The following is a 14,163-nucleotide window of genomic DNA, read 5'->3' as shown; positions in this document are numbered from 1 at the left end:
TGCACTTTGATGTGGTGATGATGATGATGATGGACAAAAATCTTTCTTTCTCCTGTCCCACAGCTGTGGGTCGGCATGCCGGCGTGGTACGTAGCGGCTTGCCGTGCCAACGTGAAGAGCGGTGCCATCATGTCTGCACTATCTGATACAGAGATCCAGAGGGAGATCGGCATCAGCAACCCGCTACACAGGCTTAAGCTCAGACTGGCCATCCAGGAGATGGTGTCACTCACCAGTCCCTCAGCCCCACTCACCTCACGCACCGTAAGAGCTTCACCCTTAAAAAAAAATCACATAACGCCTATTTTACACATCACAACTGAACTAAAACACATCACATCTAGGAGAAAGACAGTATACTGGCAATATTCTCACACGCTGACATACATACATTTGCAGCTTTTATAAAAAACTGAAGGTTAAGCACCAACAGTAACAGCATGACAGTGCTTGGATTTGCACTCATGACCTTTTGATGCCTGAAACACCACAAGTAGTAACTTCTGTGCTACCAGTACATTATGATCTGTGTTATTAATATTCTACTCACACACAAACTGTCTCTCACTACACTTGCTTCACCATTAGCTGCTTAAGAGTAGATTACTGTAGTAAAATGTTTTTCTTAGGCTACATTCTGTGAGACAAATGTTAAATATGAACCTGGTGTACAAGCTTAAAAGTGCTATGTAAGCATGCAGCACTTCTCTCCTTCATACATATTCATTTGAGGAAGGTTCATATAAAAGGGCAATTGGGGAATAAGCAGCAGCTGGGTTTCCTCATTCCAAGGCCTGAGTGTTGCTCAGAAATGTATAGGCTGTGGGATTTTCAATTGGAATTCTTTTGTTATGCAGATCTGCAGATCTAACTGTGACCATAGCACATAATTAAAGAAAATATTCATCTACGTTTCTATTTCATCTCTATCATATCTAACAAGACTTTTTGAAATTTCAGATTATGCAAATGTTATAGAAGTGTTATAGTGGACCCCCCTCCCCCCCAAAAAAGTTTAATAACATAAATTTCTGCATCTTTTTTGTGAAAAGTTTTGGGACGTCTGCCTTTACCTGCACATGAGTTTATTATGGAGTTGGCCCGCCCTTTACAGCTATAACAGCTTCAACTCTTCTGGGAAGGCTTTCCACAAGGTTTAGGAGTGTGTTTATGGGCATTTTTGAACATTCCTCTAGAAGCGCATTTGTGAGATCAGGCACTGATGTAGGATAAGAAGACCTGGCTCACAGTCTCCGCTCTAATTCATCTCAAAGGTGTTCTAGCGGGTTGAGGTCAGGACTCTGTGCAGACCAGTCAAGTTCCTCCACACCAAACTCTCTCATCCATGTGTTTATGGACCTTGCTTTGTGCACTGGTGTGTAGTCATGTTGGAACAGGAAGGGGTCATCCCCAAACTGTTCCCACTAGGTTGGGATCATTAAATTGTCCAAAATGTCTCGGTATGCTGAACCATTAAGAGTTCCTTTCACTGGAACTAAGGGTCCGAGCCCAACCCCTGAAAAACAACACCTGAATTCAATGATTTGGAGCTATGTCCCAAAACCTTTGGCAATATTGTGTACATCTGGCCTTTTTGAAGACTCCAGATCTAATCTAAGGTCCTGTTTATGATCAAAACACAATCACAATATAAAACATCACATGTGGGTGCGGCAGAAATAATATATGTACTATTTTTGTGGCCACCAGTGAAGACAAAACTTAGCAATGTGTAGTTTTGCTGTAAAAATGGCAGAATGAATACGTTATCAAGACATGTGGTTAGATGTGTCAATTTCAGATCAACTCTCCTCTCTAAAAACAAACAAAACACAAACAAAAAATGAATCAATCTATGTTCATTCTTACATACTGTTCATATTCTATACCTTAACAGTCTGATTCAGGACAATTTTAAACCAGCCCAAGAATCTCTTTATATGTTTCTATAAACATTAATAAATAGTGATTAATCCTTAATTAAAATTTTAATTAGGATTTGGTCTGTTTCTGAGAGAGGGGATAGTATATTTTTAGCCTTTACACCACTTGTTAATAGAGAAAAAAACATCAACTACCACACAATATCATGTCCTATTTTCCATGAAAAATAACAGCCATAATCATTTAAATATAATTTGTTTAGTTGTTTAAATATGTTTTAGATGCAATAAAACCATCACAACCACTAAATACTTTCCTCACAGTCCTAGATAGATAGATAGATAGATAGATAGATAGATAGATAGATAGATAGATAGATAGATAGATAGATAGATAGATAGATAGATAGATAATCAACAAGTTATTAACTATTAATGCTATTCATTAATAAACTATTAATATAATTTAATTAACCAACAAATAGAAAAGATAATAATTGTTATCTGCAGACTACTCTTCACATTCAGAGCTCCTTGTGTGGCCTGTGCTTATATGTTTCCCACATTTGCAGCAAGATTTCCCCATTTATCAGTCCTTCTCCTTCACTTCTGTCCCATGTTGTAGTCTGCTGTATTCAACTAGGAACATGCATAAAACCAGACTACAACTAATAGGTCTTTTAAACAATTTGAATCAATTTAGCCTCATAACTGAGTGAGGAGTGGGTCCCAGTGTTATAGCATAATGTTAACATAATTTTAGACTAAAGTAGGATTAGATATACCAGTGCTCTGGCAGAATAACATGCCCTAGAATAGAAACTGTCCGACCCCTGCTGCTCCACCCACGTGTGTTTATTTCTGTTCATGAAAATTCAAACTGGTTTACACCAAGCAAAATCAGCAATATGTTTTATTCCTGGACCACACTTACATATTTATACAATTCTATCTGATCCTGATCCTACATTTATGAGACTTTCAAAGATTGTGCTTCAAAACCCACTTCATCAAACCATCAGCAACCCTACCACACTAAATGATTTGGCCAAAATCAAACACTGTATACTTTGGGTTAATTTATCGTAAACATGAAGGGCGATAGTACAGCTGGTTATTTGTCGTATAGAAAAATACTTTTGGCAGACCCCCTTTATCCAGAGCGACTTATGTTCATTTCGTTTATTATACAACTGAGCATTTGAGGGTTAAGGTATTTAGGGTTTTAACTGCGCAGTTATTCTCTAGTGTGGTCCAGGCATTATACCACTATGTTATGCTAACACTTACAAGCTTGGTCTCTTAATTAAGCTGCTCATTTATGGTACTGTTCCTGATTTGCTCGCAGTTTCACACAAACTCTCTAATCACTCCCATTTTTTTCTCCCAGTTTTCAGTAAAAAGAAAATGTCAGTGGAAAGTGTTACGACGAAGCAAGGATGAACGAATGAACAAACAAATGGATAATAATAATAATAAAAAAAAAAAACCTAAATATAGAATGTTGCTGTATCTCTTCTCACTTTGATCTCACTTTTTCTCTCTTATTGTCTCTCTATATTCAGCTTCTGTCTCTGTGTGTGTGTGTGCGTGTGTGTGTTTTCTTTCCTATGCAGTCCTCCGGAAATGTCTGGGTGACTCACGAGGAGATGGAGAACATGGCAACCTCCACCAAAGCAGTTAGTCCATCTGGGTCACACCTCTGCCCCTGCAGTGCCAAGCATATGCTACATTTCCTTTTCTCCCTACTGCCCGTTTAACACCACCCCTAAACCCCAAAACCTGCAACAACGCTGCCTTTGCATATCCTTCAGGCTGGTTTTTCAGACAAAGGTTAAGTCTGATAATAACTTGAGAATCCCATGCAGTTTAGAAATAGTTTCCTTTTTTTAACTGACACTTAATCTGGATCTGAAAAACAGCCATTTGTGTGTAAGTGTCGCTTTGTGCTTAACAGTGTGCATGGTTAAATCATTGAAATATCTGTACTTCAGATCTTGTAAGCTCATGTTTAGGATTAGTGTTCAATGAAGTTAAGAAAAAAATGAGCAGGAATTCAACGTTCAGCATACAAATAAATAAGCAACAAAGCACAACCTTTATTGTAAAATAATCAACAGCGGAGTGGTATGATAATGTACCTTTATGATAATTTTCGATAAATTGATCAGTAAATAAATAAATATTTTGTTGTCTTCATATCAATAATGAAACCCTTTCTTAAAATCAGATTATGTCTTGTCTGCAACAAGGCCCTGTAGTAACTATAGAAACGATATTGTGTTAAAAATAAGAACATTACGACTGTATAAACCTATTATTTATCTTATGGATGCAAATAATGCCAGGGAATCAACACATTCTTAATTAATCTGAATGGAGAATTCGGCAGTGATGTGGTATACATTAATAATGATTAATATTATTATTAATATTATATTATTATTGAACCATTTCACAGCCCTAATTGGAGCCTCAGTAACTTAGTAACAGTGTAATATTATAATTATTATACAAATTATACAAACTTATGTTAATATTCACACATCAGCAGCATGCAATCAGCTTTTACAGTGTTGTAGTGTGTTTAAATTCTAAAGATAACGCTAAATGTCATCTGTTCATGTGGCTTGTCATTTGTTTTGTTGTTCGCTACTGGCATTGCACCTTCCTGTCCTTCTAATGACTGTACTAATTAAGCTCCGTTTGAAAGTGGACTGACTCGCTCTCTGCTGTGCATTAACATGCTGTCACTCCGGGATTTGGCTGACAGGAGAACGAGGAAGGGAGCTGGGCACAGGTGAGAGAGAGAGAGAGAGAGAGAGAGAGAGAGAGAGGAAATGTCTCCTTTGGATTGATGCCACAGCAGATCATTAGCTATGAATGCCTTGCAGTGCCTCAAGTCATTAAATTCAACATGTCGCATACCATATCTGTGGGGTATACCACAAATAGAAAGTTGCCAACTTTCTTTCTTTATTTTTAAACAAAAAAATAGCTTGAATGTGGCTTGCAGTGGTTTATAGATTTCTGAAATGGACATTGATGTGTTTCTCTGTGCTCAAAGTATGGTATAGAGGTTGGGAGAGATGGGATGGAGGATGGAACTAAAACCCAGCTTTCAACAGTTCTACTCTCATATTTAAAAACAAATGTGTTCTTTCTAAATGTCATGAAATACTGGTCTAATAAATTCAACCCAAATATAGAAATCCTCCATACATCCTCTGTCAATGCTCAGAAAGCAAATTTCTAAACTTTAGACTATGTTGTTTTCAGACCCTGGCATATGGAGACATGAACCACGAGTGGATAGGAAATGAGTGGCTGCCTAGTCTCGGCCTGCCTCAGTACCGCAGCTACTTCATGGAGTGTCTGGTAGATGCTCGTATGCTGGACCACCTCACCAAGAAAGACTTGCGCACACACTTAAAAATGGTGGACAGCTTTCACAGGTAGGAGATACTGCTACTTCTAAAAGTCTGAATCCACTCACAAGATGGTTTTCAAGCGATTAAGCAATTCAGATCTTACTTTACACAAGAAAAAACATGCTTGAGTCTGAGATTAGAATGGAGTGTAAATGAGGCAATTATTCACACAACTGAGATTTGTATCATTTAATTCAACTATAATTTACAACTTGCTTCTTCTTTTTTTTTAAACTTGAAACAGAGCCAGTTTACAGTATGGCATCATGTGTTTAAAGAGGCTCAACTATGACAGGAAGGAGCTGGAACGAAGGAGAGAGGAGTGCCACCATGAGCTCAAAGGTACAACCACCAGTAATACAAGCAAGATTTCTGTATTTTTTTCAATATTAGTTTAATTCAGCTATATTTGTATAGCAAACAATGGATGTGTGGAGTCATTCTTAGGAGCAAGTGATTTTCAGGTGACATTAACTCTGTACAGAAGTAAGGCAGGGTGATGGATCAGGCAGCTCTCCTCCAGGCCAAGGTCACTGTAATCTTTCATATTAGTAGTGTATTTGGAAACATATATCATGAAAATAAAGTAATGTAATGTAATGTAGAGTAATGTTAATGCACCAGATACGGACAAGATTAACAGTCTGTTTGGGGTGGCTGTGGGTGAGATGGAGAGGAGAGAGAGCGCAGATTATTAGGAACACTCTTGTCTTATAATGCTTAAAGGAAATGTCCATTGTACAGAGAGGGAAGACAAGCGGGGAATCCAGCATGTCTAGCTATGACAGCATTATTAAAAAGCTAACACAATCATGAGGGTACCCTGAGACATAAACCTCCCAGCTCCTCTACCATCAACAAACCTGAGAGAATGTTCATTTTAAAAAAAAAAAAAAAAATCAGTTTTCCCAGCCAAACAGCATCATCTAGTGGTAACTGCATTTGGAAAAGTCAACAGCTGAGACTTGGTGTCAAATCCATTTAAAAGCCCCGTGCCTTGTTGAACTTGAGCGTGACACATGAACCTGATCCAGCTGCTGCAGCCTTTCATGTGCCACACTAGCGACACACACAAGACACACTCACGCGTGCAGATTTTGTAAATGTACTCGGGCACACACGTGTGCTGTCCTTTAAAGTTGACTGGCCAGCTGTGTGGAAAAATCACCAGGAATATGCATCTGTTGACATAAGGGCATGATGTTACTATGAGTTCATTCTGTTCATTCTTGCCAGGCACTGCACTATAAAGTTATCATGTGCAACGCTAGTCATCACAGAATATACGATCATGTCAATGGTTTGATTTAGATAAGCTTAAGCCAGTGTCCATCAGAAGCTGTAGTAAAATAATTGTGCTCTTCAGACCCTGTAGGGACCTTCTGTGAAATAAGTCTCATAACTATAATGTTGTTTTTAAGACAGAACATACAAAACAAAATACAAGGTAACAGAATGTTTATCTGTCCCTCCACAGACGCTCTGGTGTGGACAAATGAGCATGTGATGAACTGGGTGCAGACCATCGGGCTAAAGGAGTACAGCAATAACCTTCTGGAAAGCGGCGTACACGGTGCCCTCGTCGCCTTGGACGAGACGTTCGACTTCAGCAGCCTGGCTCTCATCCTGCAGATTCCCATGCAGAACACACAGGTGACAAGCAGTAAAATAAAAACAGGTTTTCTTAACCAAATAAGATCATTTATATGAAATTTCTTCTTGATATAGACACTGCAACAAGCAAAACTGCAAAATCTAAACGAAAGTCCATTCTTTTTGTAGATCACACGTCAAACACAACACATACCAACACCCCGTACACTGCTGAGCTAAAATCAACCTTTTTCTGCTTTTTAATTATCCAAAGGGTCGTTTCTGTAAACCAAAATGTATATGTGGACATCTGTTTCTATCTTTAATGCAAGCTAAAAGCAACACTTGTGTTTTGCACACGATGTCCCACTCATGTCTAAAAACGATTCGGAAGCACGCTGTGTTGTGTTGTACAATTGTTTTCCTGATGTGTACAATTAAATTGGTAAGTGTGATGCAGCACAGAAATGAATGAGTGACTGATGGAATTCAACAACTGCCCCTAGGCTTATGCTAGAGATGCTTCCATAAAACTTAAACCTTTCTTATTTTCTTATTACAGCCCCCACTTATACTGTGAGGGGAAATAAATATTTAATAATAAATAAGAAAATTATTTAAAACCCTTCTTTATAAACATGACCAGCTAAGTTACTGCCAAAGAATTAGATTTTTGCTTTCTTTGCCTAAAGAATATTGCTTTTATTGCTTTTCTCAGCAGATTTAGCATGGAGATGATTATGGTGCAGCTTGGTGCTTATTGTTGTTTCTTGCTGCTTTCAGGTCTTCCTGCAACTCTTTCTGAGTGGCAGCTAACTTTTCTCTTACCTTCCTTATTATTAATCCCAGTGCATTTTGTGAAATCTTGCATGCCACATGTCTGGGGATGATTAGTTGTGTTTCTGTGAACATTCCACCTGCATATCATCTATCCAGTTGTACTGACACAGATCTTTGCTATGGCTCTATAACATTAACCATTTAAGTATCATGTAATAATGATGTCTAACCTTGAGAACAAAGCGTACAAATACATATTGTACTTTTTTTTGTTTGTATTTGTACATACAAAAGTGTCTGAATACTTATTTCCTCTCACTATGTGTGTATGTGTGAAGGGAAATAAGTAGGAAATTGCTGGAGTATTCACTTAACCTTCTACAATTCTCTTGAATTGTGTTATACCATCTACAGTAACAAGGGTTAAGCATTTTGTGTTAATACGTCAAGTAATCAAGTTAAACATGACACCTTGTATCTGTTCCTGATCGCAGGCCAGGCAGATCCTAGAACGGGAGTTCAACAATGTCTTGGCCTTGGGGACTGACAGACGTCTGGAGGAGGTATGATCATTGGGTTTATAATTCTAAGTCGATTGTTATAGAAATGTTCAGATCTTGTTACTCTGTCATTAGCAGATAAATCATTATGTGATTAACTTGCGAGTCCTGTAATATCTGTAATATGGACATATGGTCAAAGTGGTTATTATACAGTTAGCGATGCCGTTTCTCTACCAATGTGTGCTTTATTTTTTCCCTAACAGTGTGATGATAAGTCTTTTCGGAGGTCCCCATCATGGAGGAAACGTTTCAGACCACGGGATGGCCAAGGCCTGGGCATGATGCCCGGTTCCATTGAGACGCTACCCGCTGGCTTCCGCCTGTCCACCATGTCCATTCCCTCCTCCATGACTGTCAATCCCAAGAAACAGCTGCAGCCTGAAGGTAAAAAGAGGTTCGAGGGGTAAACGAGTTCAGCTTTCTCACTGGCTTACTGCATTCATCTCACAAGTCTAGCATCGCTAACAACACGTATTCCTGCAAATCTTTTAACAATGAACCATATATATAAATATATATATATATTTATGACATGCCTGAGCATTTGTCTGGCTTAAGATATTAGCCTGGCTGCTGAAGCTAGGATTATAATCTTGTGCAACTGAACTTGCATGCATTAAGCTAATCTTATCATTTTTTAATCTTTTAATCATTTATAATCTTTTTTTCTAGTTTTTTGAGATGCGAAGTGAAAGTACTAACGCCAAATTCATTCATAAGGCTGCTTTTCTTTTGCCCTCTCGTTGCATGTTGTATTACTTCTGTCCCTGTGGAATTATAGCTGGACCCCAAGCCCCTCAGAGACTTGACCCCTCTGCCATCAGGACTTACTCTTGCTAACTCTGCTTTACTAACAACACTCATTATCAGGTAAGCAGCTCCAGGGAAGCTTCACTACAATCATATATGCTTCAGTCAGAAATAAATTAGACTAAGGAATAGAGGTTCTATCTGAATGATAAAGTGATTGGTGTACTGGACCTGCTGGGAGGTTGGAATTTTGACAGTTCCACTAGAAGACAGAGGACCTGGTTTTAGTGATATTCAATTGTGAAGACAATTGGAACTAGAAAAATAAAAATAAAAAATGAGATGCTACTTCATATTGAACATATGTTTAAGTAAAAGTGGTGTGATACACCTTAATGGTGTAACTTGCTTCAAAATCCCACTGTCTATGTCAGCTGGTGGAATAATTAGCTTTAGGATGCTAGAATCAATAGCATAGGTATGTGGAGACAAAATGAAGTGTAGCTCAAAGCTGTGTAATTCTTCCGATGTATTTCTAACATGTTTCAAAATATCCAGAGGACGATACTCTAGCAAGATTCAAATAAGAGGAAGTCACAGTTTAAGCACTGAAATGTTCGCTAAAACCTGTTTTTGAGGTCAGAAGAACAATGCTTATAATCTTATCAAGAAAGGACAAAGATTATGACAAGAGTCATCCAGTCTCTGAGAATCTATACATGTTCCTTTTCATAATGTCAGTTTTAATGCACTTAACTAGCTAACTAGCTCACATAATTTTCACAATCTGTTAGCTACCACTTAATCAGTTACCATAGTCACTTAGGTTTCTGGAAATGTCAGAGCTTCCACTTGCCTAATCATCAGCTAGCTAATGAATGAATCCATTCATTTTTTCATCCCTGATTATATAAGTAAAAAGTAAAGGTGTGTGTAACAATCACAACATAACATGTAATCTGACATCCACAAGAACTTTGTGTGAATTAAACGCTTGTTAAAAGGAAAGAAAATACGATCAAATGTATGCAGTGTGAATTAAGTTTTCAGAAGTAACATGATGGAAAAAACTCTTCTTTTGAACATAATATTTACTTGTACTTGTAAAGGAAATCATCGTAACTTGTCACTACAGTTGTTTGCAATCCCTTGCATTTATACATTTACTTGCAGAATCATTGGGACAAATTTCTCATGAAATACCATAGGAACATTAGTTTCTATCACCCACACAAGATACCGATAGTTTTATTATGCAGCTGTTAGTACAATTGTTTAATATTGTAGTACAAACTATGTGATTTATGTGTCATTATGGAACTACATTTAAATACATAAGTGTAAAAGGGCTAGTAAAGAGAAAACTACAGACAATTCAATTTAGTTTTGTGTTTAGCGCTTTTAACAACGGATATTGTAACAAAGCAGCTTTATGGGAATGTAAAAATTCAAAACGTTAAAAATGAAAATTTATATTTATCATTAAGGAGGTAACGTTGGCGAGAAAAATCTCCGTGAGACAAAAACCTTGAGACAGACAGTGGAATTATTCAACAATATCACAAATGTATTGATGAAAGAATGAGCTACAGAAAACCTACAATACACCACACTAATTTCCTGTGGTGTATTTTTTTTTTTGCATGAAGTCTGTTTCCTGATTCTTGTATTTTCTTGTTCTGTCATTCCAGTGCATTCCCACTACCTGTATGGACACACGCTCGCGGCCTTTCGAGAGTGATATGCCAAATTTCAGGGGGCTTGATGTCCTCCTACCAAATGAAACCAGTGCTTTCATGGACACCGTGCAATGGGAAGGGAGGGGGGATTGAAGGGGGGGGTGAAAAAAAAACAACAAAAAACAATGAAACAAGCTGAAATCTGAACTTTTGAACGCATCTTTTGCGTAGCTGCTCTTAGAGGAGATATATCGTCGTGTGAGTCACTTTCTAGTAGCCACAAGTTATTTAGTCATTGTGATGGTAATTTTCAGCTGGTGTACTTGGCCCTAGTCTGTCAGTTTTAGTCTATACCCCAGGGTGTGTTGATGGCAATTTATTAGGCTTCCCCTTCTCTGGTTATGCAAGGTATTAATCAGTGTGTCTGTATATACAATTGATTATAATTGTTTTTTTATATATATATTTAAAAAAAAATGCATATAAATAACATATATATTGGAATTGTATATGGAAAAAAAATTATATCAACATGATATGAATACTGACGCTCTGTCTCAGTTGTGACTGTTTCTGTTCGTTTGAAACTGTTTGACCAGTGTTAAATTTGTAGCTACTGTTTTTGGACAGTGTACATTTTGGACTAAGTTGCCCTTTTCTGCTGATCTGAGACCTGTTTTGCTTCTAAAATAGCTGAGACTGGGATCTACAAAGAGAAGGGCCAATCCCATTCCAGGTCAGTAGAAAAAAAGGGCTTATTATATCAGTAGCATCGATGGTGTTAATGGAGGAAGATTGTTCACGATCACATGAACAGTGCACATCTATATGTCAGTTCATTCCAAAAAAAAATATATTAAAAAAATAATGAAAAAAAAAACCTTCCAAGACATAATGCAGCCCTTTATATTTGATTGAAATTTGCATAACTAGATGTATAGTGCTAGCAGGCCGACACCTAAAGCAATAGCCATCCATGTCTTCATGTACTTTATACATACTTGACAGCACACTTCAAGACCTTGTGATATTAAGGTTCTGTCTGACTTTATATTATTTGATATTATTAACATATGAATAAATGGATGATGTGAGACAGAAAGTGCTTGAATTAGGCATGCATCTATACCTTCATTTTTCAGGAATGAGACACCATCATCTTCTTTAATCTGTTCTTGAAGAGGCACACTTAAGAGACTTTTTCTGTATTGTTAGCTAGCTGATTAATGAAATGAACTAGCTAGCAACGTTAGTTAGTTAGCTTGGAATATTGTGGAGAGTGGGTTGATCGTCAAGAACCACATCCTAGCTAAGACCTTTTTATTTCTGTTTTTTCTCTCTCTCATATCCAGCATTTGCTGCTGTGTGCTACTAACTTCTCATGCTGAGTTTTATGTATAATATGTTTTAGCAGTTGTTCTTGTATTGTAAGAAGATGCTGTGGTTCTTCCTCTTGACATTATCACAGAGTACTGTTTACAGTCATTGCAAACATGACAGCATATGCTAAGCTTATATCATACGGTATTGGGTGTTGGTAAAGATTTTTTTTTTTTTCTTTACAAGTACGAGTAAAAGCGCAGTATCAGAGCAATACCCAGTACCAGCAGTGGTATCGATGCATGCCTAGCATGGATAAGTGTACAAATATGTAAAGAAGAAAAGCTGTATCAGTCTGTTTGTGGCTCACGAACTTCAAATCACACAGAACCTTATCAATCCAAGAGTCTCACATTATTTGAGGAGCAAAAGTTTTTCCTATTAGCGTTAACCAATTAATTCAACTGTTGAAATGTTTGAATTTGCATAACCTGTTGTCTTTTGGTTTTGTGTATTTTTATTTATTTATTTTTTTTAAACAGTGATTCTATTTCAAGACATGTGCCACTGAGGCAGCTATTTTGCTAATTTATGTATATGTCTGTAAGTATATGTACATGTATTTTAGTGTGTATTTTATGCCAAGTAATGAATCAAGCCATTTTTGCCTGTTTACTGAGACATAACTGAATCCAAATTCCCACTCGATATACAGCGAGTATATATCATGATGTGTATGTGAAAAATGAAAAGTGAAGTAACACCGGAATATTGATTTCCTGAACGGGACACTATTGGCAGGAGAGGGACATGTTGGAGCATGCATGCCACAAACCTGACAATCGCTCTCTCTCTCTCTCTCTCTCTCTCTCTCTCTCTCTCTCTTTCTCTCTCTCTCGTATTGTCTCCCTCTCACTTTTTCTCTCTCATCATCTATCTATATTCAGCTGACGAATCAATCAGCTGAACACTTAAACTTGAAACCCTGTGGTGTGCTGCTCTTTTTTTTCTTTTCTTTTCTTTTCTTTTTTTTTTTTTACATTTATTTTTATCTCTGTATCTGCCAAGTGTGCCTGATCAAATACAGCTCAATTCACAGCTTCACAGATTCACGGCCCTAATGTATTTTTGTATCTTTTTTGGTCCCCCTTTCTCTCTCTTTATCTGTCTCTCTGTCTGCCGTTTTAACCGATCGTAAACTCAAACTAACTTATTTGACATTTTTGAATTGTTGAATCTTGACCTGGACCAATCCCCGGCATTACTGTCATCTCGCTGATGACATCTCCTTATTCCAGCAGGTAAATGAAGTGTGTAAAGTTTGAACTGACTAACCGAAGCCATCTGCTTTTGCACTGTGTTCTCTCGTGATTGTTGGTAGCATTTCTCACCCTGCCGTTCCTCTAGTTCATGACAGTAATGTGAAATGTAAGACAGGTGCAGCGCTCTCTCTCTCTCTCTCTCTCTCTCTCTCTCTCCCTCTCTCTTTCTGTCTCTTACTGTATTTCTCCCTATATTCCTCTCTACCTCTCTTTCTATCTGTATCCCACTGTTTCTGCTTCCTCTCTCTCTCTCTCTCTCTCTCTCACAAACACACACACACACACAAACACATACACTTCTGTTTTTGCATCTTTATCCCCCCACTACTCTATCAACCTCTATCTCTGTCACTTACTGCCTATCTATCTATCTATCTATCTATCTATCTATCTATCTATCTATCTATCTATCTATCTATCTATCTATCTATCTATCTATCTATCTATCTCTCTTATACTCAGATCTGTCTGTGTCCCTTTCTTCTCTCTCTCTCTCTCTCTCTCTCTCTCTCACTTTCTCTCTCTTTATCCCTCTCTTCACTTTTTCCTATTTCAATCTGTGTGCATGTGCGTAGGTTTCAGTGTCTGTAAATAGCCTATTTGTGTACAGAAATATGTATACAGTAGTTATATCAGATTCCACATGAGGCATGTGGGTGAAGTCTATTAAAGTGAAAATTCTCCTTGACTTGTTTTCAGAAGGAGACTATGTTCCGTAGATTCTTTTTTTTTCTTTCACTGTAAATCTATATGCATATATATGTACAATATATATATGTGAAATAAATATTTAACTATGTAAACGGTGTTTCATGGCATGTCTGCGAACATGTGAGAGAAAT

General features: G+C 37.5%; 1 protein-coding gene across 4 annotated transcripts in view; it reads left to right on the top strand.

Moving 5' to 3' along the window:
- ppfia4 (PTPRF interacting protein alpha 4) overlaps nt 1–14,110 on the top strand; it is a 109,572-nt gene extending 95,462 nt beyond the window's left edge. For 2 of the 4 annotated variants that reach the window (XM_058374074.1, XM_058374072.1), the window contains exons 21-30: nt 64–264; nt 3,500–3,562; nt 4,657–4,683; nt 5,163–5,338; nt 5,559–5,656; nt 6,792–6,967; nt 8,182–8,250; nt 8,454–8,634; nt 9,032–9,120; nt 10,692–14,108. In XM_058374074.1, coding sequence (XP_058230057.1) covers nt 64–264; nt 3,500–3,562; nt 4,657–4,683; nt 5,163–5,338; nt 5,559–5,656; nt 6,792–6,967; nt 8,182–8,250; nt 8,454–8,634; nt 9,032–9,090 — 1,050 coding nt within the window. In that variant the 3' untranslated portion in view covers nt 9,091–9,120; nt 10,692–14,108. Of the gene's footprint in view, nt 1–63; nt 265–3,499; nt 3,563–4,656; nt 4,684–5,162; nt 5,339–5,558; nt 5,657–6,791; nt 6,968–8,181; nt 8,251–8,453; nt 8,654–9,031; nt 9,121–10,691 lie in introns of all 4 variants that reach the window. The other 2 variants (XR_009203065.1, XM_058374073.1) reach the window with 2 other exon arrangements.
- The last annotated feature ends 53 nt before the right edge of the window (nt 14,111–14,163 follow it).

The sequence above is a fragment of the Hemibagrus wyckioides genome, linkage group LG21 (assembly GCF_019097595.1).
Source record: "Hemibagrus wyckioides isolate EC202008001 linkage group LG21, SWU_Hwy_1.0, whole genome shotgun sequence".
In the NCBI taxonomy this organism is placed as follows: Eukaryota; Metazoa; Chordata; class Actinopteri; order Siluriformes; family Bagridae; genus Hemibagrus; species Hemibagrus wyckioides.
Note: the sequence above shows the minus strand (reverse complement) of the source record. Positions and strands in the feature narration are given on the sequence as shown.